Source organism: Erpetoichthys calabaricus, chromosome 12 (assembly GCF_900747795.2).
Source record: "Erpetoichthys calabaricus chromosome 12, fErpCal1.3, whole genome shotgun sequence".
Lineage (NCBI taxonomy): Eukaryota > Metazoa > Chordata > Cladistia > Polypteriformes > Polypteridae > Erpetoichthys > Erpetoichthys calabaricus.
In genome coordinates this window covers 2,173,571-2,201,336 of record NC_041405.2, presented here as the reverse complement: position 1 = coordinate 2,201,336, position 27,766 = coordinate 2,173,571, and the positions used below count along the sequence as shown (strand labels likewise).

The 27,766-nt window shown below is 42.7% G+C and overlaps 1 protein-coding gene across 3 annotated transcripts; it reads right to left on the bottom strand.

The window, feature by feature from the left end:
- Positions 1-1,477: 1,477 nt before the first annotated feature.
- On the bottom strand, positions 1,478-21,379 carry LOC114661663 (tripartite motif-containing protein 16-like). 3 transcript variants are annotated; one of them, XM_051935156.1, is made up of 6 exons: positions 20,722-21,369; positions 7,948-8,043; positions 6,801-7,034; positions 6,548-6,707; positions 6,377-6,433; positions 1,478-3,339 (listed from the first exon to the last, which is right to left on the bottom strand). In XM_051935156.1, the coding sequence occupies exons 1-6, from the start codon at positions 21,307-21,309 to the stop codon at positions 2,804-2,806; spliced, it is 1,671 nt and encodes a 556-aa protein (XP_051791116.1). In that variant the 5' UTR covers positions 21,310-21,369; the 3' UTR covers positions 1,478-2,803. The 3 variants fall into 3 exon arrangements, with proteins under 3 accessions (XP_051791116.1, XP_028670656.1, XP_028671455.2); XM_028814823.2 differs by lacking the exon at positions 20,722-21,369 and adding an exon at positions 10,960-11,785 and having other exon boundaries at positions 1,480-3,339; XM_028815622.2 differs by lacking the exons at positions 1,478-3,339; positions 6,377-6,433; positions 6,548-6,707; positions 6,801-7,034; positions 7,948-8,043 and adding exons at positions 13,357-14,776; positions 15,834-15,890; positions 15,985-16,153; positions 16,246-16,479; positions 18,738-18,833 and having other exon boundaries at positions 20,722-21,379.
- Positions 21,380-27,766: the final 6,387 nt, after the last annotated feature.

Here is a 27,766-nt window from a genome sequence, read left to right as displayed (position 1 = left end):
TGATGTGGGAAGAACAATTTATGTACACACGGAGAGAACATACAGACTCTACACAGAAATGACCAGCGAGGGATTTGGACTTACGAGCCAACGGCGCTCACCACTCTGCTATCAGGATATCCAGGCGCAGTGTATACATTCACAAAATAATGAAGTGTGCCCGAAGTGAAACATCTTGGCTCAAATTTGCATCAATGTAACGCAGAGTTTGGACATTGATAACGTTAGAGTTCAATCTGTAAAACAGTTTCTAAGCAATAGAACCATAAAGGTGCCAATCTACTTCACCACTCCTCATGCCAATGGAATTGCACTTTCAGATTAAATTAAATGTCTCACCAATTAAATATGGTGTATGTAACATACACTTCTTCTTCCTCTTTATCTTTTCCTACCTCTATGATGAGTCAGGGGTTTATTTTGGAAGACTTGAAGAGTTTTAAAATAAATAGAAATATAGATACCAAATGTGCTATAGATTAGATAGATAGATACTTTGTCCTCTAGGGGGATTAAAACTTTACAAAAGCGCAAGAGAGAGAAACCAGCAGGGGGCCACCACCAAGCCCCCCATTCCTCAAACATAATATCACCCAACATGAACCTATAGGTCCAGATAAGGGGTTTTAAATTATCATGAAGAATGTTAAGATGAGCAGAACTAACATAATTATTGAATTCAGTAACAGTTTTCTTACTCCTTTTTCTCCTCCTGCTGAGTGTCACCTTCTCCCGACTATGACTCCCTGTGGTGAGGCAGTGGTGTTCGTGTTTTAGTTGGACCCTGGAAGTACTTCTGGTGTTTGAACCAGGTTCAGAAGAGGCACTTCTGGGCCTGATGGAAGTTTCTTAAAGTAGGGAAGATCCATCCCTTTGGCTCCCCATGGTGGTACCCATGAAACCTAGCAGGTCTGTCCTAAGGACTACAATTCCCAGCATTCCCCATTAATAGGTAAATGGAAACAGTAACATAGGAGCACTGCTCTCTATTGTGTCTGGGAAGTTGCATTCTGAAAGGAGTCCCTCCCTTGTACCTGCCATTATTATGGTCTTCCTTCCTGGTAAAAAGTTATCTTCCATCCTGATTGGTTTACTGGACAACCCTACCTGGCACTTTTATATAACAGCATTAAAAAATAGGGCTGGTGATGTCAACATCAGTCTTGTTGTAGGCGGTAGGAAGATGGTCAGACCTGTCCAGATGTACATTTGAAGGGATGTAATCACCTGTTTAGTAAGTAAAGTCCAAGAGTTTATCTAAAGTTTGATGAGCTCCTGTGTTAAGCATATACATGAATGACAAAGTTGATCCCATGATTGTTTTTTAAACATATTTATGAACATATGAAGATTTGATCCCTCTAAATTAAGCAGTATCTGTAGATAAAGGTGAATGAATTGAAAAGAGGCCAATGAAAATTTGACTTTATAATAATTTATTCAACAAGAAAAAGGAGATATGCCATTTCCATCTTGTAAGCCCCCCCTTTGCTGTAATGGCTGTTTTTGCCCCCTCCAGTCAGCGTTTCCTTTGACTGTCTAGCAGTCTCGGACATTGACTGGCAGAAAGTCTTCCCTACTCCTCCGTGCAGAATTCTTTCTGTGTGATATTTGAGGGGTATCTTGTGTGCACAAATCCCCAACAGCATCTCGATGGAGTCAGATGCAGACTTTGACTTGGTCATTCCAGAACACTTTATTTCTTTCTTTTCATCCATTCCTTGGTGGATTTACTGGTATGTTTAGGGTCACTGTCATGTTGCAAGGTCCACTTTCAATTGAGTTTCAGTCTTACCCAGTGGGATGATTTCAGAAGATCAATTCCCAAAGGGAGGGAGAAGAAAGAAGGAGTCCATTTGTCACCACCACGAACCAACTTACTTGCTGTTTTCCACATCGCACTTTTGCACCAGTTTGTTTTCATTCCGCCGGACTGTCTTCTATCCCTCATCCCCAGAGACCCTGGGGTCGGATAAAATCATCCACCACGTGCTGAGGATTCCCGGTGAGGTTGCTCCATTTGCCGAGAAATTCAAACAAATCACTTATCTCTCATACGGTCATCCGTATTCAGGAGAATTTTTATACCTGGACTCTAATTCACAATCATCAGCATTTTCGTATCCATTTATTTGTATTCGTGTTTTGTGTTGTTATATGTTACTGGGACAAGGGAGAGTTTTATTATATATATATGGTGTTGGCCCTTTATTAGTTTGGTGGTGGACATCCATAGTTATATATACAGTATGTATTGTTCGTATGGAATTTGTATTTTTGTTATTTCATTTAATATAATCAATCAGTTTAATTTTACATATCTGCTTTTGTGCTTATATTTACACCATCGATTGTGCGGAAAAGTTTCATTTGTTAGAGGTACGGCTTGATATTTAGATTGAATCTCAGTAATTTATCCAGGCCACAGGTCTTGGAGATGTAGCTGCTGGCTGGGTAAGCGGTCGGCCGATACACAGAGAAGACCTTTGTGTTTTATAACAGTCACTGACTATTAAGTTAAAGATTCAGTTACATTACTTGTACACGGACTGACAATCCTGAAGTAAAACAGACTGTCACGTAATGTCATAAAATCAAAAAGCACATCTCCAGTGCCGATCTGACTGCGTTCTAACGCCTGTCCTTCAAGACGTTTGTGAAATTCACACGTCATGTTCTAATGACGACACAGAATGTGTAACATAACTAACAGATTTGGAATTTAGTCAGTAACTGTCATGTAATTACCAAATCTTTACATGATGACTGATGATTACTTTATTCTATGTTAGCCCCATACTGGTCACTGGTCAGACGGGTCCAGGGGGCAGATTTTGACACTGGAGTTGGGCCGAACCCGAAACCCAGGATATAGCGGCTCCGTGAAGGTGGATTTGTACCTGAGCAGGAGGCTCATTGTGTCCGAGACCCTGTAAATTGACAGCGAGCCAGCCGGACAGTCCAGGTACACGCCGATCCTGTGGCTGAGGGGTGGGTGACCTGCGGCCTTCTCCTTCTTGTTTTGCCAGGAGGAGTCAGAGCAGAGCAGACTCCATGATTTGTCATTGCTTCCAAGGCCACAGTCTTTACCTTTTCCTTTCCTGCTGATTCCTTTATATGCAACCCCAACCTCGGCTCCATCTCCGCTCCACTCGATCTCCCAGTAAAAGCGGGACCCACTCAGGGCCTGTTTGCACAGGACTTGAGTCCACCAGTCAAATCTGTCCGGGTGATCAGGATACGGGGTCAACGTCTCACTACATGTCACCTTTGTGCCCCATTCTGTCAGCTGAAGGCGTCTGTGTGCCGTGTTGGGGTCCATCGAGAGGTGACAGGAGTCTGGAAAAAGGCACAAGGAAATGAGAGAATTAAAGATAAAGAATTTCACGTGACTCTGGCGAATTACCCACGATGAGAGTCAAGTCTACGGAGTTTAGCCGAAAAACATCTTTATGAGATTCAAATAAACAAAGGGGAGTTATTCATCATCCCCAGTATGATATCAAGACACTGCCTTCTTGTTCTGTTTTATTTATTTTAGTAATGAAATTAATGAAAATTCGATCAGGTCACAAGTCTTTGTATACCTATACTGTACATTTAGTCTGAAGAAATCGGGTTCAATTCTACTGCTCATTTTAAATTATTATAAAAGACTAGCTGTGTAAGCCCATGCTGTGAAAAGCCTGGGGTCCTAGAAACTATTGAAATCATCAGAAAACAAATTGAAACGTAGAGATGTCAGGTAATTGAAAGGAACGATTCTGGGTGTCTCTCTCCTTAGGAGGATTTGTTTTGCCGACGTGCTCGCACTTTGCTTGTGTGTTAGTGGCGGGAGGAAAACTGAAAGGGATACCGTTTTGCCAATGTGCTCGCCATGCTACTGTACAAGCGGATAGCTGAGTGACTCTCTCTTCATATGTTTCATTTTGCCAACGTGCTGACCTTGTTTGGGTATCCTCAGAGGTGGAGCCCTTAGACCAACTACCTCTCTCACTTCTGGGCAGGACAGACAGACAAACACACTTCCACATGTAGACGTATATATATAAGACTAGTTGTATAAGCTCATGCTCCTAGAAGCCATGGATTCTGGCACTTCAATCAATCAGTCACATTGGTTGTGCATTTGTAGCTAAGAGAGTTTCTCTCTCCTCAGAGGTTTTGTTTTTCACGATGTGCTCGCCTCGCTTGTGTATCAGCAGCTAAGCGACTTTGTCTTTCCTCAGCGGTTTCACTTTGGTGACGGAGTCACTTTCTTTAATCTTCATGCTGTAGCCTCGCACTTCTTTCTTCTTCTGACTCGTTAACTTGAGGCCACCTTGCCAGCTTTTTGAGCTTCATGCTGCAGACTTGCACTTCCAGGCTGGACAGACAGACACACACACTTCCATGCATAGATGTTCATATATTATAGTAGCTTTGTAAACCTCTGCTATAAAAGGCCTAAGCTCCTTGAAGCCATGGATTCTGGCACTTCAATCGATCAATCACATCGGTTGTGCATCAGCGGCTAAGCGAGGTTCTCTCTCCTCAGAGGTTTCGTTTTGACGACGTGTTTGCCTCGCTTGTGTATTAGTGGCTGAGTGAGGTTCTCTTTCCTCTGTGGTTTCGTTTTGACCACGTGTTTGCCTCACTCATGTATCAGCGGCTAAGCGAGTTTGTATTTCCTCGGCGGTTTCACTTCGGGGACAGAGTCGCTTTCTTTGAACTTCATGCTGTAGCTTCGCACTTCCAGGCTGGACAGACAGACACATACACTTCCACGCGTAGACATTTATATATAAGATTAATGTCAGAATACACACAATGGCTGGAGTATTTTAAGGTTTTTCCTTATTTATAACTAAGTTTTGAAGATTGTTGACAGTTTGAGACTTTATTGAGGAAGTTTAAAAATGGTTTAATTTGGTTCTCTTCTTTCCTTACGCGACGCAGCAGATGCATCACATGATCTCTAAATTCACGTTTTGACGTTACTGGCAACAGATCCTTTTGAAATTAGAGAAATGACAAATCTTTAGTGACGGCTAACGTCTTATTTAGTTTACTGGCTCAGCCCTGCTGGGTTTTGGTGATGTTGCCAGGGGGTGCTGCAGAATTCAGATCTGGTGACACAGAGACTCTAAAGGGCAACCACATAATGCTGAGCGAAGTTGAGGAAGCTTACAGAGCTAAAATAGAAGACAAACTGTATCAGAATAGCATGAAAGGTGTTTGGAATGGACTGGGCAGAATTACTGGACTCAAGCAACCCAGGGTTCAGGTGCTAGAAGGGAATGTGGACAAAGCGAATACCCTGAACCAGTTTTCTAAAAGATTTTCTCTCCTTCCATCACCACCATCTTCTTACAATGACCAGCCTGTTGGCACCATCCCTACTACATCATCAACCACTACCACTTCACCTGCAGTGGCCAGTGATGAGTCCACCTTTAACCATCAGCATGGGCTACCTGTAGCTGATGACCAAGTGAGGAGACAACTGACAAAACTACACACCAGTAAAGCAGCAGAACCAGAAGGAATCTGTCATTTAAGTTCTTAAGGCTTGTGATGTCCTCTGTCACCTGTTCAGTCTGTCACTAAGGTTGCAAAATGTATTTCTGTTTTGTTCCAGTTCAAAAGAAGCCAGGCTGATCTTCACCTAATGGCAACAGACCAGTTACACATATGTCTCACATCATGAAGACCTTTGAGAGGCTGTTCCTGGACTATAAGAGTCCTCTTATGAAAGACCACTTGGACCCACGCCAGTTTGCCACTTTGGACTAAAACATAAAACAGCAGGTCATGTCACTTGCAAAAATTCCCTGATGATTCTGCACTTTAGTTTATTCTGGTGTGTATTTGAGAGGAAGGTCTTGTTTTGAACTTCTGTAAAAAAATGCTGTAAATAAAGTGCTATCTATCTATCTATCTATCTATCTATCTATCTATCTATCTATCTATCTATCTATCTATCTATCTATCTATCTATCTATCTATCTATCTATCTATCTATCTATCTATCTATCTACCTAATCCTGCCTACTACACCAAGTACTATATATAATCCATCTGATTAATATTATTGATACTGCATTCTGTGTGCCTCATGCACTTATAGGTCAGTCTACTGGGTGTGGCCAAATGACACCACAGCCGAGGCTCCACCCCGTTGCTAATTAAGAAGAACCACATCATGAAATATGTGTGTGAAATATGCCTTGTGTAACAGTGCCATATGGAGACCTAAAGTTAAACAACAGCTGGGCTTTCAGAGTATCATGATGCTGCCAAAATATTTCAAGCTTTCTCCTAATAACAGAAAATTATGAAAGCTTTCAATTTGGAACCAATAAAATAAAAACATTGAAAGCTGAAGGAAGCTTACATTGTAGAAATGAATTCCTACTCATATTCTGCTGGAAGCAACTTGGGGTTTTTACTTCTGGGAAGAGAAAGAGAAAAGCAAAAGATGAGTCCACCTCACTCCTGACTAACAGGACAGCTTCTTCTCTCACCTCCAGACATCTCTGCATTCACATGAGGACACCCAACCTACCAGTCTGCTGGCTCTTCACAAATTCCCAGCCACTCATCTCCTGAAGACGCCTCTGCAGCTCAGACAGGTCTTTCTTCAGAGTCTCAGTAAGGAAATCTGAATTGGTCGTGAGTTTAGATGAGACTCCGTCACTCATAGGGACACAGAGGGATGGAAACTTCTAGAAGAGGAGAAGAGGGGGATGAAGAATATGAGAGGCACAGACTTGTGTGTTAAATGGGCCTGCTCATGTCCTTTAGATCATCCTTCTCACCTTTAGAAAGTGGATGTGGTCATCAGTATGGGAAAGCTGGGCCAACTCGGCACTGGTCTTCTTCAGCTCCTTAATCTCCTTCTCCAGTTTCTCCATGAGCTCTTCAGCTTTTCTCACCTCTTTCCGCTCATGATCTCTAACTGTCTCGGTAACCTTGGACCTCAGGGTCTCAATTATTTGAGTCAGGAAGTTGAAGGTCTCCTCATGTTCCTGCAGCTCTTTAAGTGCAGATCTCTGAAAGGAAGAAGGCAGGAATTCAGTTTTGGTACTTGGAACTGTAGAGACGGGTAAATGATTTGCCTCTCATGCAAGTATGCAATGTTCAAAGTGTACAAAATGTAATATGGGTGCATACAGGTAAGCAACACCACAAGCACCATGGAAAACAACTCCTCTGTGTCCATTATGTTGGACTTGAGCTTCTTCGTGAAGGGTGACCAGTCAGGGAATGAGGCTTTGTAATGAGCAGGATCCAATTAGGGAAGGGCTACATAATAAGCACAAACCAATCAGAGCGCAATCAGAGTCTGCGGCTGCAAACGTCTTTGTTTCCAGGGATTGGACACGCCAGGGTTGGTGAAAATGGAGACTAATGTCTGTTTTTTTTAAATGACAACATCATGTGGACAGTCAAAGTTTAGTATTTGATACACAAAATTATGATATCTGACTTTTTAATGAACCAATTTAAAATGTTCTAACTTTCAAAACAGGTAACCGAGTCCTCAAATACACCTGAATGTTATGCCATGTGGACATTCTCTGATAGGCCTTTACATAAATATTAACATTTCACCCTTGTAGGATCTCCACTTACGTCTAGGATTTGGAGTTGGAAGTCAAATGTGAGGAAATATCTCTCGTTTTTCTTTTTTTTTTTTTTATTAATTTCACTACACTTTTAACACGTGTACAGCAGATGTGTCAGGTCCTCAGTGTCCCGTATACAGAGTGTCATGGAATTCTCACTTGAGTGCTAATCAACATGCCACATGTCACCACTCTTTGCCATCACTATTAGTTAATAGAACTACCTGACCTAGAAACTTCACTCTCCTTTACCTGAAAAAACTCATAACACATTTGTCATAAAGTATGAAATAAGTACACGAAGAATCACTAAAACAGTAAGAGAAGACCAACTCACCTGAATCTTCACTACGCTCTCTTTCATTTCCTCCAGTCTCTTCTCTGTCTCCTGGATTCTCTTTCTCAGCCCTTTCTTTTCTTTATCCAGTTGACTCTGTGTGGAGAGAAAGTGGAGGAGAGACGTCTGAGGAACGGGCAGAGGTGGAAGAACGGAGTCCAGAGGGGGTTATGAAGAACAAACTGAGCGGCGAGGAAAGAAAGAGGAGTGACACCAGGAGTGTGAAGAAGCTGAAAGAAAGTGCGTTCTTGTAGTAAGTGGGATGGAATGACAGTGAGGTGCACTCGAGCGATTCTTCAGAGCTGCAAACCACAGCGTTACAGCCATCAGCATTACGTCTTTCAATACTCTAATGTGACTGACAAATATGTGGCAACACCCATCACCAGGTCTAAATAGAGTAAAACATAACTAGATGGGACATAGAAAAAGAATAACACAGAAATCAGAGGTCCAGATTTGAATTTCCATGATGGTCCCTGTGAATTTAGGGCCTGTTCAAGGATCTACGATTCATGTATGGAGTTTGGTTTTGTTTTAGTAAGCATTTCTGTTGTGTGGGTGAAGTGTTGGTGGGTAGAACCCTGTCAGCTCAGACACCCCATTGTGCCTTCGTGGGATCCATGTGTGTTATTTGTTAAAGGTCCATATAGAAGGAACTCAAGTTGTTAACAATTAAAGTTACATGGCCTCCATTTTGTTAAATGGAATATGAGAAGTTAATTGTGCTTATAAATGAAGATCAGATCATTGTATGGCCAATTAATGAAGAAAGGGCGGAGTGGTGGCTCTGAGGCTAAGGATCTGCACTGGTATCCAGAAGGTTGCTGGGTTGAATCCCCATCACTACCAAAAGAGATCCTACTCTGCTGGGCCCTTGACCAAGACCTTTAACCTGTAATTGCTCCAGGGGCGCTGTACAATGGGTGACCCTGTGCTCTGACCCCAAGGGGTATGCAAAAACTAACAAATTCCTAATACAAGAAATTGTATAAGGCGAAGTAAAGAACAAAAAAATATAAGTCATTCCAAAGAGTTCACAATTTTTTTCTTGCCACCATATACTGTATATACCGTATAAAGGGCCTTAGACAGGGTCCCCTGCACAGGTGTGTATAACTGTTTGTCTTGATTTACTACCTTTGTCTTGGTGCTCTTGTTGATTCATACTGTATATACAGTATAGCAAATATACACATATATATTTAAGTATATATATAGTATGTACATATATATTTGTGTATATGTATATGCACATGTATATATATATATATTGAAACACATTTGTGTACACAGCTTACACATACACGTGTGTATGGGAGACAACTTAAGGGCTCTGGTGATGATAATTACCTGCCAGACCAGGCCTCATGCCTTCTGTCTTCCTCTCGCTGCAGAACAGCAGACTGGCAGCCACTCCGCCCCAACGTCACTTCTGTTGTCTGCCCTCCTCTACCTGCCTGTCATTAACCGATTGTGATAACACTTGCACAAAATTACGTCATTTCCGTTACTCTGTTTCATGGCAGCTGCCTGATTCGGACAAAAGTAAATAAAAACACATACACAACAGACAATAATTTATACCCCCCACTACTCTAGCATGACGTTATTAAACAGGTCGCGCGACTGACATGGGGCATTAGTGTATCCTTGTCTAAGTTGGTGCAAACGCCATTTCTGTGTGCCAAGTGATTTGTGTTTATGTGTTTGATAGAAAATTGATTGGGCTGTGGTGAAGTTTTATGTTTTTATATCCAATGTAATGTTTAAGTTTTTGCAATGTTATATTTGAATAAGGCGGCACGGTGGCGCAGTGGGTAGCGCTGCTGCCTCGCAGTTGGGAGATCTGGGGACCTGGGTTCGCTTCCCGGGTCCTCCCTGCGTGGAGTTTGCATGTTCTCCCCGTGTCTGGGTGGGTTTCCTCCGGGTGCTCCGGTTTCCTCCCACAGTCCAAAGACATGCAGGTTAGATGGATTGGCGATTCTAAATTGGCCCTAGTGTGTGCTTGGTGTGTGGGTGTGTTTGTGTGTGTCCTGCGGTGGGTTGGCACCCTGCCCGGGATTGTTTCCTGCCTTGTGCCCTGTGTTGGCTGGGATTGGCTCCAGCAGACCCCCGTGACCCTGTAGTTAGGAATATAGCGGGCTGGAAAATGGATGGATGGATATTTGAATAATATTTTAGAATAATTTCTGAACTACCATTGTTGTCTTAATTATTTTACTTCGTTCTATCTTTATAAATTTAGCGAAACCTTGAAAATATAAGCATAAAAGTGCATTAAAAAATTAAAATATTTAAAAATTTAAAACTATTTAAAATAAAAAATATTATTATTTTTTTAAAATACTATTATTTTAAATACATTTTTAAAAAATTTCTTTCCCTTCCCCATTGCATTTTGGCAAACAGGAGAGGGCGCGAAATCTTCAGTTGTCCCCTGGCGCTGAAAACTCTAGCTACGCCTCTGTGCATATACACACAAACACATGTACAGGTCCATAGGACACACACACACACACACACACACACACACATACACACACACACACACTTACACAGTTTTGTATTAAATTCTTACAAAAGGCGCAGTGCTGCAGTTTGATAATGTGAGGCCATGCAGTCTGGATGGACGTCTCCTGTCCCGCTACGCCCGAGGTGACACACCCGTCACTGACTTCTTTTAAACTGGGCTGTCATTCAAGTGCACAAAACCGCAAGAAAAAAAATGAAACTATTAGGTTATTTACAGTGAAACCTGAAACCGTCTGGATTATCTTGGAAATAAAACAGTAAGTCATGACTTGTGACTTATGTGTGTAGCGAACAGGAACGGAGATCCTGAAACGGACCGCTTCAGTTTTAACGCGTCAGCTGACTGCTTGACGCCGCTGCTGTTTATATTCATTTGTTCAGTCAGGTGACTTTATGGTGGAAGCCTGTTATTCAATCATAGACATAACCCACCATTGCAGCTCCTTTCCTCGACCCTTATCCCCCGCTCCTCCTCACCTGTCTCCCCGCTCTCTCCTCCTCCGGTGTCACCGTGTCGTGACTCTTGTGCTCGGTCGCCACGCACAGTAAACACACGCACGTCCCGTCGGTCCTACAGAAGATTTCCAGGACTCTCTGGTGTTTTGCGCAGATTTTCTCCTCGAGGTTTCCAGTCGGCTCCCCGAGTTTGTGTTTCTTCAGAGCTTTAAACTCTCTGTGTGGCTGCAGGTGACTTTGGCAGTAAGAGGCCATGCAGGTCAGGCAGGTCTTCACGGCTGTCCATTTTCTCCCCGGACAAACATCACAGGGGACATCGTCAGGTCCGGCGTAACTCTGAGACGGAGCGACATGGCTTTGCATTTCATTCAGTTTTTCTATTATTTCTGCTAGTACGGTGTTTCTGTTAAGCTCGGGCCTCACGTTAAATGATCGCCTGCACTGAGGGCACAGGTAGACCCCCCCGGTGTCGGACTGGTCCCAGTAGTCATTAATACAGTCCAGACAGTAATTGTGTCCACACGGGATAGTGACGGGCTTCTTCAGGACGTCCAGACACACCGAGCAGGTGTACTGATCGGCGGACAGCAACGGGCGAGCTGCTGCCATCGTGAACGGAGATCCACTGTGACAACCGAGCGGTGCTTCTGAAGAATCGAAACTGAAAGTCGCTTCATTCACGTAAAAGAATGCGGGCCCACCTGCCCTTCAGAATGCTTGTGGTCGATCACGGGTGTATCTCTAAAACAACATCTTCGACGTTCATAACGTCTCGTTTCAGACTCAGCAGCCATTGCAGCGTCTTATTTTTGTCGCGCTGATTGGACGAAATCACAGGCAGCGTGCATCAAAAATTAAATACGATCGCCGCCGTAGCAATTTAGACTCAATTCTAAATAAAACGTGTGATTTATTAAATGGGAAGAGCGAGAGAAGAAGAAAAACGGGCAAAACAGGATGAGGAAGCTTCACAAATAAGGAATCAAGTTGGTGCAAATTCCTGCCGCAGACTCATAGGGGCAGTTTTCGTTGCAGTATCTTTTCATCCACAAGATGGAGTAATTATGAATGAATTAAATAATTTTGTTTAATTATAATTAAAAAACAGTTTGGGCTGCCTCCCCCCATATTTATGCCTCTCCACTATTTACCAAAATCTATATTATCAAACCCAGGGGATGCCAAATAATTTTGAGGGAATTGGGGGAAAAAATAGATCTGTGCGTGGCTCTAAATAAATAAATAAAATAAATACATACATAAATATAACAAATAAATGTACACCAAGCAATACTTTCATTTCAAAATAACATATGCACAAATGTAAACTAAGAAAAAAAATGTGCAAACAGATAAATGTGATTATATTTGTGGTAACTTGATAAAAGTGGAAGAACCAGTGGACTGTCTTGAAGATGGGCGGCGCTGAGTGACAGTATCCGATCACACAGGGACAGGGAGCACCCAGGAAGATTCGAGAAAACAGGCGGGGACTTTCATAGGCGAGAAACCAGTCGTGTGAAAAAGTAAGCACATCCCATAAAATATTTTTGGACATATCAAGATTTGATCTCCCTTTAGATAGATAGATAGATAGATAGATAGATAGATAGATAGATAGATAGATAGATAGATAGATAGATAGATAGATAGATAGATAGATAGATAGATAGATAGATAGATAGGACGCCAGCCCACCGCAGAGTAAAAAAAATAATTGAAAAAGAAAATGATTTACACATAAAATGAAGGAAGAACTTTGTCTGAAGCGTAACAATGTGGCTTTTTCTCAGCTGTGACCATGTTGACTTATTAAAATGCACATTCAGTTTCAAGAAACGTACACTAAACTTTGTTTCACAATTGCAAAACATGAAACTTGCTAATGGACTTTTTAAAAATTGTTTTTGTGGGAGGTTGGGGGACAAGGATTATTTCTTCCAAAAGTCTCATTCACACTCCCGTTTTTTCTGGAGATGTGAAACTAAACCTTCATTCGCTTCACCGTGGAGGACTGCAGTACGGTTTTCTGAAAATGTGACGAGATGCGTATTTTCCATATGAAGACCCACTAAAACAACCCAATGTGCACTTTAATTATTTTCTCCACAAGTAAACTTACCACACACAAAGTCGCTGGTGTCAAACGTCTCCGACTCCGGCGCCCTTCTACTACTTAGCCAAGTTGAGCTTCAAGTGTTTTTTTTTTTCTCCATCAGTGAACTTAATTTAAATTCTTAATAACAGGCAATGCATGTGGAATTAATGCCTGAAAATGCTTTTGAAATGGATTACACACCTTTCTTCTTGTGTGAATAGCAGACATTTCACTGGAAGCAAAATAAAATTTAATTCAGGATTTTGCTACAAAAGTTTTGCTGTAAATTTAATTTTGCGCCACACTACACCCACCCACCTCCATCCATCCATTTTCCAACCCACTGAATCCGAACACAGGGTCACGGGGGTCTGTTGGAGCCAATCCCAGCCAACACAGGGCACAAGGCAGGAACCAATCCCGGGCAGGGTGCCAACCCACCGCAGCACCTCCATCATTTGAATGGCAATTCACAGACTTAATTGAAATAAAAAGTCAGAATGATAATGGTGGCCTGAAGAGCAGCTCACACTATGGCTATGTCCGGGATGATATGATTTTGTGTAAAAACGTAGATGTTAGTTTCGCATTTCATCCACATTACTCTGCCGATTTTAACCACCGACTCTTAAAAACGCTCACCAGAGCCACATATGTTCTAAAAATGCTGGTTCAGTGTTTCATTGTGGATGGATGAAAATGTAAAAACACAAAGTCCCATTGGTTTGTACTTATTACACCACCCTTCCCTGATTGGATCCTGCGCATTACATCACATTCCCTGATTGGTCACCCTTCATGCTTTCCATGACGCTTGTCGTGTTGCTTACCCGTATGCATCTAAATTGTATTTTGTTCAGTCTGAATGTTGTCTACATGCACAGAAGTCAAATAATTTACTGGTCGTCAAAAATCCTGTGGCCGGGCGGTGTTACCAGCCCTTTAAGGGGGACTCCTCCTCAATCTGTTTCCGCCATTGTGTGAATGCCCCGTGCGGGTGAACGGTTACACCACATTCATTTTCGGTTGTTTCAGTGTGGGTGGAGATGTCCTAAAAGATATGAAACTGCCAGATTGGATGGAGATCTGTTTTTAAAAGATGTAGTGGTGTGGACATGGCTTATGTTGTCTCTTCTCCAGATTCCCTTAATCAGGTGTCATCTTCCACACACGTATTCACTTTTGTTTCTAGTTAAAGTTCAAAGGTCATCTGTAGGGATATCAGTCACCGGCCAGAGGAGTTCAGAGGGCAGATTTTCATATTGGAGTTAAGCTTAATGCGAAACCCTGGATAGAGGGGCTCTTTGAAGGAGGCTCTGTGCTTGAATAGGAGGGTCATTGTGTCTGTGACCTTGTAAAATGACACAGTGCCAGCAGGACAGTCCAGGAACACGCCGACTCTATAGGGTGGGGGGCCTTCCTTGACCCAGTTGGGGGCAAAACAGAGCAAACGCCAGGATATGTTATTGCTTCCAATGCAACATTCATCACTCTTTCCTTTCCTCTTGATTCCTTTATATGTCACCCCAATTACCACCCCATCTCCACTCCACTCGACCTCCCAGTAGTAGCGGCTGCCACTCAGGGCCTCTCTGCACAGGACTTGAGTGCACCAATCAAATCTCTCAGGATGATCAGGATACGGGATCTCTATCTCACTACACATCACCCTTGTACCCTGTTCCGTCAGCTGAAGGCGTCTGTGTACCGTGTTCAGGTCCAATGTGATCTGACAGGCATCTGGATGAAGACAAATAGCAAAAGAATAATTTCATGAAATGGTGAGAGTCATGTGACTTGATGAGTGAAGTTTCTGAAAGCTACTGAACACATCTGTCAGACTGGGATGGACACTGCTGTGAAAAAATATTTGCCCCCTTCCTAATCACCTCTCTGTTTTATTCCTCAGACATTAAGATAAAAGAATAACCGGAGCAGGTAACACCAAAGATTAAATAATGCTGACTCAAACAAGGAGGACTTCTAAAGCAGTTTAAGAAAAAAAATGTTATGGAGAAAATAAGGTCAGAGGCCTCCGTACATGAATGGTGGATAGAGACATGTGGGTGTAACATGGGAGAAGAAGTGTTGGGAATGTCAATGGGAAGAAAACCCCCAGCAGATCAGGAGACATGGTGGTGGAGTGGAGAGGTACAAGCAGCCCAGCTACCCAAAACAAGATGAGAAGATGGTGGAAAATAGCAGGAATTGAATTAGACAGGGAGGGGTTAGGACTGCAAAGCAGCTGGCATTTGAGAGTGACCAGGAGTGGAGCGTAGAAAAACAGTCAAGTGGTCAAAACCAGAAAGATCAGAAAAAAGACCATGTGAAAAGCCAAACAGTTTGTGACTGTTTCCAGTCATCTCTATTGGGTTAAAGTCAGGACTTTGTGAAGGCCACTCCAGAACTTCTAAGTCATTGATGTGTCAGTCCTGAGGTCAGGTAGGCAAACAAAAGAGCAGCGCCATCTAGTGTTGGGAAGGCTAGCCAATACATGCAAGCCTACAAGAATTGTTTTATTATTTTGTGTGTGAGTGGGCTAAGCAGCGGTCTGACTACGTTTAGGGTCAAAACTGCACCGGCCTCCCATGTGACCCAAAATTTGAATAAACAAGTTGGAAAAACAAAGGTGGGTAGAATATTCCTTGTCTAATAGTGCCACCTGGAGACCTAATGTCAAAACTACAATCAGCCATTTAGAGCAGGATACTGATGCTAAACCTGAAAACACTTCAGACATTCTTATAGGGATGAAATCATTATAATTTTCAATTTGGAAAGAAACTCAATTACTTACATTGTAGAAAAGAATTTCTGCTCATGTTCATCAATAGGTAACTTGGAGTTGTGACTCCTGCAAAGAGAAAGAGAAAACCAGAATGTGAACCCACATTACTAATGGCCGATAGGACAGCTTCTTCAATGCTTGAGGTCCTCTCTTCACTCACCCAGTCCACTGGTCTCACTGCTCTTCACAAACTCCCCACCGCTCATCTCCTTCAGTTGCCTCTTTAAGTCACTCAGGTTTTTCTTCAGAGTCTCAGGGAGAAAATCTGAATTCACAGTAATATTACTTGAGACTCCGTCACTCAGAGGGACACAGAGGGATGGGTAATTCTATAGAGAAGACAAAGAAGAAGATAAATATGAGAGCCAGGGACTTGTGTGTCAAACATGACTTCTGGTGTGCTTTAGATGGGTCTTCTCACCTGCAGGAAGTGGATGTGGTCTTCTGTCTGTGAAAGCTCGGCCAGCTCAGTGTCTCTCTTCTTCAGGTCCTTGATCTTCTTCTCCAACTGCTCCATGAGCTCTTTAGCTTTTCTCACCTCTCTCCGCTCATGATCTCTGACCTTCTCTATGACCACAGACCTCAGAGTCTCAATAGTTTGGATAAGAAATGTGAAGGTCTCCTCATGTTCCTGCAGTTCTTTTTCTGCAGATCTCTAAGCAGTAGAAGGTGCAAATTTCCATTAGTCACATGTTTAGAGGAAATTATGAAACATGGAGACATTACATGAAACACTAATACTAGAGTCACAATAGAGGCTGCCTCATATTCCTGGGTTCAACTCTCAATCCTAACAAATCATTTATTCATCCATTGAAGTTTGCTTTACTCCATTTTTGGTTAAGTTACATTACGTGACTTCTAGTATACATCAAACTTAATGACTGCACTTGCTGGATCTCATCGACCTGAGGATGTCAGATTATCCATCCATCCATTTTCTAACCCGCTGAATCCGAACACAGGGTCACGGGGGTCTGCTGGAGCCAATCCCAGCCAACACAGGGCACAAGACAGGAACCAATCCCGGGCAGGGTGCCAACCCACCGCAGGACACACACAAACACACCCACACACCAACCACACACTAGGGCCAATTTAGAATCGCCAATCCACCTAACCTGCATGTCTTTGGACTGTGGGAGGAAACCGGAGCGCCCGGAGGAAACCCACGCAGACACGGGGAGAACATGCAAACTCCACACAGGGAGGACCCGGGAAGCGAACCATGGTCTCGAAACTGTGAGGCAGCAGCGCTACCACTGCGCCACCGTGCCGCCCGGATGTCAGATTATATGACTAGGAATTTTAGGGATGACAAATTAGACAACATCCTAAGGACTTCTCAGCACAGTTTCATAGTTCCAAAATTTTAGGTTTGCCCCATTTTGTCAGCCATTTAATGTTCTGCCAGACGGTGCTGGTGGCTGGATGAATGTTTTTCAGGTATGGTGAGCTCACCCATAGACTCTGCTCATCTCTTTGCTTTTTCCATTCATTTGTGGTACAGCAAACAAAAGACATCAGAAAGACAATCCTCTTTTATATTTGTGTGGAAAACACCCGATTTCCTTCACACACTCTAAGTTTAATATTTAATACACAAAAATGTGATATCTATCTTTTTAATGAGCCAAGATTTAAAATGCTTTAACTTTGGAGATGGTTAAATATGAGATGAGACACAAAAATAACTGGACTGGACTTGGGGTTTTCCTGGAAAACCATCTGGAGGTCAGCTGAACGTGAATCATAGAACTGTATCCCCTCCTACAAGCCCTCTCAAACCGCCGACCGGCCAGGTATATCCCGTGAAGAGCCCAGTCTGTATTTGCACAACAATCGGTACACGACTTGCTGTGAAAATGTCGGGTGAAAAAAATCGAACACTCGCAAATTTTCTCTTTCCGTTAAGCAGTTTTTGACTGACAAAAACATTCCAGCCCTCGATCATCTGCCCTATTCGCCCGATTTTGCTCCCTGTGGCTTTTACTTGTTCCCGAAAATCAAAAGTGACCTGAAGGGAACACATTTTTCTTCAATGGACAAAGTAAAATAGAAATGGCAAGCCTGTTGAAGAGCCTCAAACAAGAAGACTTCCAGCACTGTTTCAATCAATGGAAGATACGTATGGAGCGGTGTAGAGATCAGGAGGGGGAGTATAGAGAAGGTGACGATGTTTAGAATGCTGTAACTCATCAATAAATATATATTTATTTTTGTGTCTCACCTCATAAGTCCTTAAACATATTTGATTGTCATATTTTCTAATATATTAATGTGATTATTGTCACATAGGTGCACTTGGGAGACAACTCCAGGGCTCGTCTCATGCCAGTTCCACCCCAAGATGAGGGCTGGCGCTGTTGCCTAAATCTTCTCCTCCAGATCTGATGATCAGCAAAGTAAAGACGAGCAACATCACTTCCAGGTTCAGCTCCCCAGAATACATCTCTTCCACATTTTACTGAGCTGTACCACCATCTTGAGGAAGTCAATATTTCGAGTCATTGTGCAAACTGTTTTGTTAATTTTGATTTCAGTTATATGGGGATTCAACCCTTCATGATTTCTCTCTTTATTTGTTACAGTAGTTACAGTATAAATACATTTCACTCCATGTAGGTTGTACCCATAAACCTTGGATTTTACCAAATTAGAATTTGGAAATGAAATTCTAGAAAAATCCTGCTATTTTATCATTATTACTTTCACTACACTGTCAACACGTGGATATATAGCTTTATAGGTTCTTATTGTCATGTGCACAGAATTCAGTGAAATTCTTACTTGGATGTGCTCATCAACATGGGTCGTTTGTCATAAAGTAAAACTGCAAAGAAGGTTAAAATCACAAAAAAACAAAACGTAAAGCCTGCTTCCGTTGAACGGGACACAAGACACAAGACTCACCTGAATCTTCACTATGCTCTCTTTGATATCCACTAATCTCTTCTCCTTTTCCTTGATTCTTCTTCTCAGTTTTTCATTTACTTTAGCCAGCTGACACTGTGAGGACAGACAATGGAGGAGAGACGTCTGAGAAGTGGGCAGAGACGGAAAAACAGAGTCCAGAGGGGATTACGTACAACAAAAGGAGAGACGAGGAAAGGAAGAGGAATGAGATCAAGAGTGTGTAGACGTTTAGAGGACATGGACACAGACAAGGGATGTAAGTTGTTTTAGTAAGAAGGATGTAATGGCAGTGCAGTGTACTTCAGCAATGTGGCAGAGCAACAGACCATAATGTTACAGCCATCAATATTATCTCTGTTTGATATTCTCACCCTGCCAACAAATATGTGGCGGCACCCATCACCAGGCCTGAAAACACAACTGGACAAGACACAGAGAAGAGTAAGTGAAAAACCAGATGTCCTACCTTACAGAAACTGGATGGGTTTAATTTTCATGAGCCAACCACCTCCAGCCTTTGGGCCCCTTGGCCTGAGCCATTTAGGGGTCCGTGTGTCATGTACGGAGTTTGGATTTGTTCCCTTGAGCACTTGTGTTGTGTGTAAAGTGTTGGTGGCGGATGCCCTGAGGGTTAGCATGTGCGGTTTGTCAGTGGTCCATATAGAAGGCAGTCATTCTGTTTAATTGTAAAGGCCCACATCCAGGTCCATATATATTTTATGTAGTCCATGTACGAGGGGCGTTCAAAAAGTTTTTTTAACTCTGTTTATTAAGAATTTCAAAAACAAATGACATCATTTTTTTTATATAGTCACCTTCTTTTGCGAAACAATTTTCCCAGTCACATGACACTCTCAGACACAACCAATCACTGCTCCTCTCGCCTTCATTGTTTCCAACGAAAATATAAAAGTGCGGAAACTTTTCAAACATCCCTCATATATACATATAGAGTGTGCGTTTGTGTATTACCTGTGTGACCGTTCAGCGTGATTTACTTCACTTTTTTTTTGTGTTGCTTTCATTCCAAATTGTGAAATGTGAAAAATCTAAATTGAAGTTTACTGCCATGTATCCAAACTGCAATGAGATTCCTACTTGTCTAACAGTGATACCATACCAATATATATATATGTACGGTATATATACTTGTGTAAACTGTATGGTGCTTCAGTTTGTTTATTAGATGCCTGACTGGATGTGCGCTCATACAGCAGACGTTTGGTCTCGCCAGACACACCTGTCACTGGGCTCTTTGAAACTGAGGCTTTAATTCACATAAACACGTCAAATGACGTCATAACGCTACGTAAAAATTTACATTTACTAGTTTGGCTGACGCCTTCATCCAAGGAGACTAACAGCATTTATGGTACAATTGGTGACAGTTATTTAGGTTTTCCAATTGGGGTGCAGGCAGGTCAAGTGACTTGCTCAGGGTCACACAGCGTCAGTAGGACATTTGAACCCACAACCTCAGGGTTTGATGTCCAAAGCTTTAACCACTACGCTACACTGCACTCGTTAGCAGAAAGTAAACAGTAAGAGACCCATGTGAGATTAACCGTCAAACAGTACTGGCACTGGAAATGGACCTTTTTAATTTTATTGAGAGCTTAACATCACCAGGTGGCATGGTGGCGCAGTGGTAGCACTGCTGCCTTGCAGTAAGGAGATATGGGTTCACTTTCCTGGTCCTCCCTGCCTGTAGTTTGCATGTTCTCCAAAGACATGCAGGTTAGGTGCATTGGCGATCCTAAAATTGTACTTAGTGTGTGTGCTTGGGGTGTGTGTGTGTGTGTGTGTGTGTGCCCTCCGTTTGGCTGGCGCCCTGTGTTGGTTGGGATTGTTCTCCAGCAGACCCCATGACCCTGTGTTAGGATATAGCGGGTTGGAAAATGTCTGACTGGCTTAACATCGCTCATTTGGATTCATTTGTACTGTCATTCACCATTAAAGCCCTGTCTCCGCTCCTCCTCACCTGTCTCCCCGCTCTCTCCTCCTCCGGTGTCACCGTGTCGTGACTCTTGTGCTCGGTCGCCACGCACAGTAAGCACACGCAGGTCCCGTCGGTCCGACAGAAGACTTCCAAGGCTCTCAGGTGTTTTTCGCAGATTTTCTCCTCGAGGTTTCCATTCGGCTCCACCAGTTTGTGTTTCTTCAGAGCTTCAAACTCTCTGTGAGGCTGCAGGTGGCTTTCACAGTAAGAGGCCATGCAGGTCAGGCAGGTCTTCACGGCTCTCCGTTTTCTCCCCGGACAAACATCACAGGGGACATCTTCAGGTCCGGCGTAACTCTGAGACAGAGCAACATCGCTTCCTGCTGCCTTCAGTTTCTCTATGATTTCCGTCAATATGGTATTTCTGTTAAGCTCTGGCCTCACGTTAAATGATCGCCTGCACTGAGGGCAGAGGTAGACCCCCACGGAGTCGGACTGGTCCCAGTAGTCATTAATACAGTCCAGGCAGTAGTTGTGTCCACACGGGATAGTGACGGGCTTCTTCAGGACGTCCAGACACACCGAGCAGGAATAGTGATCCGCGGAGAGAGAAGGACGAGCAGCTGCCATAGTGAACGGATATGCCGAGTGACGAGCGCTGCCGGGAATCGAAACTTAGAAGGAATTCGTTCAGTTAAAGGAATGCAGAAACACCGGACCTTCCAAACTCGTGTGATCCATCGGATGTGTAACTAAAACAAAAACTTCGATACGATACATCCGCCTTAGCTGTCGTTACAGATGTTAGTGTCATAAATCTTTATACTGTATAACGATTTGCCAGTGCTGGTTTGAAGAGTGTGAAATTTTGATTTTTACACTGAAAAAGTGGGGATCCCGGCATGAACGCAGATAGAAAGGAAAAAGAAACCGGAAAATGTTAACAGGAAGAGTTTCACATCGCCTAAGAGATTCGGTGACTGCAGATACAGTACCTGTATCTGGTGTTTGGTTTCCATTTGCACTGCAATACCTTTTATTAACCACGAGATGGAGCTAAGGGTGGCCTTAAAGCAGTTTAACTTCACTCCTCTTCTTTTGTTTGTTGCGAACAAATCTTGCAAATCTTGCCATTTTTAGTGATTGCGAACGTTTGTGTGGTTCCCAGTTGAAGAATCGAGGACGATCGTCGGAGCAATCAACCCGCGGCAGCTCATCACGGCCCAATTCGCGTACCATCCGCGATCCATTACCATTAAATACAATAGTAATTCACGACCCAAAGGCGGCAGCTAAAAATCCTGCATTAAGGTATACTCCACCCAAACATGATATATTTTTACACTGTGACAAAAAGGCACAATTTTTCAAGAAAAAAAAACACGTTCTCTTTAATTCTTTTCCTAATGTTGGTAGCGTTATGCGTTCAAGTAACACAGACACAGCGGCAAAATTCAAATTGAACTTTCCCTGCTTAGTCTGGATACACCAGGCAGCATCCATTAGTGGTGGTCAGGGCAGGATTTATATGAAAAGAGGCCCTAGGCTATTCCACTTATGAGGCCCTTTCACCTTCAATTTTTAAGTTTGTAAATTACATGAGAGATAATAAAATACGTAATACGCGTTGATCTTAACCAATACATTTTTATGTTTGTTTATTAGTCATATGCGTAGAATTTCTCCTTATTTTCGGTTCAGTGTTTTAGTGTTCACTGTTTTTAGAATAGTGTCATTTTAATTTTGCTAACAATTTGAATGTAGGCCCCTCTTGATCTTGAGGCCCTAGGCTGAAGCCTAGTTAGCCTATAGGAAAATCCAGCCCTGGTGGTGGTAGTCCAACCACACCTCATTCCCCCCCCAAAAAAACTTCAATAAAACACCCCCATTACCAAAGGCTATGGACCAAAATTAAACACAACAACTGCTGAAATACAATAGAAAAGAAATCATAATTAAAAGTCTAATTTTAGGCGCAGTGTTGCCAAGCCTCCTGGGACGCCACCGTCCCCTGTTGATACGATATATTAATTACCGCAGATGATAACCAAGAAAAAATCTTAATCTCATGGAGAACGGAGAACATAAAAACGAATAAATGAATAAAGCGTCCATAGTGACCAAAGCTGGACAGCAGCAAACACTTTCAGAAAAGTTCATAAAGAAATCTCACGTTACTGGCTCCTCACAATCAGCATGAGGAATTATCCAGTCCTGTGCTCACAACAGGCAAAGCACATTAATATTTTTTGTTTAAAAATTGTTACATCAATACTCTCCGGAAAAATCAAAGTAGTCCACAAGCAGGACGTGCGTTCACACAATGTTACACTTTTAAACTGAGGACATGACTCTTGATTAATGAATCAGGGGAACGGGGGGATTCTGTTTCGTAAATTCAAATCACTATGCCCAGCAAATGGGGTTACAGTTTGTCGCGTTCACACTGCTGTGTTTACCTGTGTTCTTTTCTGAAGTTACGTGGAGTTTATCCATAACATATTGTTAACATCACTTCTATCAAAGACCCTCATTCACAACCTCTTAGAAGAGTACAGTACTTTTTTTTTAAATGTTCCTTCACAAACGGGACAATAAAATGAGCCATCATACACATTACTGTTATTTCTCACTGGACAGGAATTCATCACTACCTAGCCACGGTTGTGTCCTCGTGGCGGATATGCGCACCTGACGAGATACTAAAGGACAGGACAGCACAGGCAGACATTTGTGGAATTAATGCAAGAGAACTCCTCCAGCCAGGAGCTACGTCGTCTTTCTTCATGTTGTAAATGGCACAAGTGTTACCAGAAACGAAACACAAGTTATTTGTGTTGTGAAACACTGAGCTTCTTTGCAAATTGTTTACATCTGAATTCAATTTCTTGCAAATCATTTCCCTCACCACTATGTATTAAAAAACACTTTAGGGGTCACTTTCACCCCCACTGCCTAACAATGCTTTTCTGTTTGTCCCCCAAATCTTTATTTTCAATTCTCATCACAATTTTCCAAAAATCACCAGGTTTGTTTGCAATTTTCCAAAGATTCGGATCACCAGACTTGTTTGAGCGGGAAGCCTCCCTGGTTTGTATCAGAGCCACAGGATTGGAGATTGGAAGCTCAGCCCTGCTGGGGCCCGTGGCTGTCACCAGGGGGTGCCTGGACAACTGCGGAGCCTTAAATGGCAGCACTTTCGAGTAGTGTCACTTCCCAGGAGAAGATCCGGAGACATCTGGAGTACGTGCCCATGCAGCACTTCCACCACATCTGGGAGTGCTGCCAGAAGCTAATGAGAGCAAACCTGGAGCACTTATATAAAAGAGGCTGCCTTACTCCATTCGGAGAGCCAGAGTCGGGAGGTGGAGGACAGAGTGTACGGGAGAGGAGTGGAGGCGGCAGAAGAAAGAACGAGAGAAAGAGAAGACAAAGAAAGGGACTGAGCCTTAATTGTGGCTGATATGGGCACTCACTGTAGGCTGTGTAACGAAAAAGAACAAGAAATAAAGGTGGGTGCTTGGGACGTGTGTGTCACTGTGCCTGTCTGTGTCAGGGCTGACTTACCACAACCTAAACTTGACTGGGGGAAACATCTGCATTAAACTATTTACAGTTTACACTAATGGCTCTCCTTTGTTATGGCCATGGAGGACTCTCTAACTCAACTGGTTCTGGTGGCTTGTTTGGCCCCAAAGCACCGAGCAGGTCTCTGGACCCACAACACACAGACTTCTCTCTTATTTTAACTGACTAAGTCCTGTTCACTTATCTCTCTGGCCTGCACAAAGCCAGCCTCTGTGGAAGGGTAAAATACGCAGAAGATTCTCTCCTTGAAAGAAACCTCTAGGAGTCGAAGGATAAGCAAACAGAGTAATTAGCTTTATTGCAATAAACAATCCAGTTAGGCCAAAGTGAGCTGAGCCTTGAACAAGCCAAAAGTTACAGTTAATATAATCATTTCTTATCATCTTGACCTCGCTCAACACAGCTCATTCGCTGCTTATAGTCTGACTCCTCACTCCAGCTGGTCCCCTTTCGGACCTTCATGGAAACCACCAATATTTTTCTGTTTTGCCATTCATTATCTTTTTCTTGCTTCCCTTATTTCCTAGCCGGCCTTCCCCCTTCTCCGACCTCAGGCTGTTTCCATTCATCATTTTCCCCCTTCTCCATCCTTTTGGGTTATTAAATATTGGTGGTTTCACCTCAATTAAAAAAGAAATATGGCATATGCCTTTATTTAACTATTTGCTTGGCATACCTGATTCGTGTTAAAGCTCACACTAAGTTTAATGCTTATAAGTTTTCTATCTACTTATGCTAATACATAAATACATGACTTTTTATTTTCCATACCACAAACATATACGAGGGTGAGATCAAAAATTATCTGCAGTCCGACTGTAGAATTTATTTTAATCAACTTTCAGAAAACACAAATACGCGCAAAATTTTTCAATACATTTTGTCCCACATTCTTGTCAATGAGCTTTTGTATTCCTTCGTTAATTTAGGCTGAGCTGCGAGCCACGAATGCACCACTGCCTTCACCTCTTCATCAGACGAGAATCTCCGTCCTCGTAGGGCTTCCTTCAGTGGAACACTTTTGCAATGATCTTCTCTCTCCATTCAGACACAAAACACTTTCTCCACACTGTGCACAAAGTCTTCGATAAAGATCGGCAACAGGCACACCCTCAGACCACAAAAAACGAATCACTGCACTTTGCTCTTCATTCATGCAAATCACAAGTGGGGCAGCCATTGTGTGTTGCACAGATTATCTGACGTAACATGGATACACCTGCACAGCAGGGACTGGGGAGACAGGGACCTCATGCTGCCAAAAGAAGTTTTAATATAACTGGAGTGGGGATCATTTTTGACCCACCTTCGTATCTTTGTAGCCCCCGGGGTGGACCAGACCACATTTCTGTTCAGCTCGGCTCATTATCGCTAACACCCGCCAAGTCAGTACATGACCTTGGGTTGGTGATGGATGACTAACCGTCTTTCACGCACTGTTGTTACACGATGAGATCATATCTGACAGAGCATGTAGCGCAAATTCATGGTCCAGGCTTTGGTCTTGTTGTGTCAAGACTACTGCACTTCTCTGCTGGCCGGAGCATGTCAGGTGTCACCAAGCCATTGCAGATGATTCAAAGTACAGTGGCACTTCTGGTGTCAGTCCTCTTACCAGATCACTGCAGGAGGTCCAGGTAACAGCACATATTAAGTCTGAATCCTTGATGTCTGCCTACAGAATAGTCAATTGCCCAGCACCTCGTATGTACAGCATCTGGAAACATGTCTGAGGTCCTCTGCTCCTTCTTGACCGCTCAGCTCCAGTGCCTAATGGCATCTGATGATGTGACCCTTGCGTGGCATCAAACCTCAGTCCAGACTTGTTGCATGTGTAGCTCCTAGCTGGTGGAATGACTTCCCCACCTCCATTCATTTTCTGACTTCCTCGTTGTGTTTAAGAAACATTAGATGATTCTTCAGTTTGGTGACTTTGTGTCTAATTGATAACGGCCGATAGGTTAGCAGCTGGTACATTGTTCTGAGATCTTTTCTTGTGATGATCAGTTTTCTACCCTTGTAACACTTGGTCCTAAAACGCCCCTCAGACTGATCTTTACTCCATTATGTTGACCTCATTCTGTAGGTTGCTTTGGATAAAAGTGTCTGCTAACCAAATAAATTCAAAATGTAAATGTAAAGCCACTCAGAATCTTAATAACACTAGCACTAAATGAACACACAAAGACGCAGACTTCTCTCTCTATTATATAAAAAATCCTTCGACGCGAGGAGACTTTTGGGAAGAGAGATTTTCTCAAGTCCTGCGAGACGAGACCTGTGCCCTCCTCTCAAACATTTTCAAACAAGACCTCACCTCTCATTCGTGTGAATGCTTTTGTCAGACACACTTCCTGCGCTCTCAGCTCTTATAGATTTTAACATTTTCCTCACTTTAAGTTCCCAATTAAAGAAGACGTATTATGTCCAAATCTTATTGAAGAATTTCATCACGAAGGGTTATCAACATAAAAAATGAGCACATGTGCAATCCTAGCACCGAGAAACGAGGAAGTCAAGCAAATTAATGCTAAAAATGTCGATCTGTTACACATCAAATTGTTTAAATGCATCCAAAAATGTTGATCGGTTACACAGAAAATTGGTTAAATCCATATCAATAGACTCTGCTGAAACAGTTGGTGGTGATGGTGTGGAAGATGAAAACAACAACTTACAATATCACGAAGAATATCTACCACTGCTAACAACATCCGGTCTCACAATGCACAAATTACTGTAGAAAGAAGGATGTTTCCAAGAAAGGTAATGTAGTACGTCTTCCGCGGATAACATTACACAACAAAGGAGATCTTGATACACCATTCGTATTTAAATGTTAACAGTTTCCAGTTAGAATAGCTTTTGCAAAGACAATTAACAAATCACAGGGACAAACATTCGAAAAAGTCGTTTTATTTAATGGAGAGAAAGAAACAAAATTCAGTCACAGGCAGTTATATGTTGTGTTGATGCATATTTAACAATTCCCAAAAATAAAAATCTCTTTGAATTGTACATCTACATCCCCATACATGAGTGGCAGAACCGCAAAGAGACTAGCACGTTGTGCAGGCTGGGAGGATTGGCGAGCGAAGCGTGCAGGTGGGCGAAGTCCCCTAGTTTAAATGAACATTTAGAAAAAACATCTGCAACTGAGTAACACACAGGCTTTATTTCTGCCTGGTGCCCAGTGATTGCTGGCATTGGCACCAGCTGCCATGCTATCCTGGCCTGAATAAAAGGGTTAAGAAAACAGATAGATGGAGCCAAACATCCACCATTAATGAATTGTTGAGCTCTGGTCAGCTGACTGTTTTTTGACTGTTTTCTGCTTTGCTATTAAAGAGGGTCACCCTGCTGGTCCCCGTACTTTACGTTATTATCCATCTATTTTATTTACACCATTACGCCATGTAAATATTTAATGAAGGTTTTGCTGTGTGGAGTCCAGGAAGTGACTGCCTGGCTTTTTGTGACTAATGTGAGATTTGGCAGA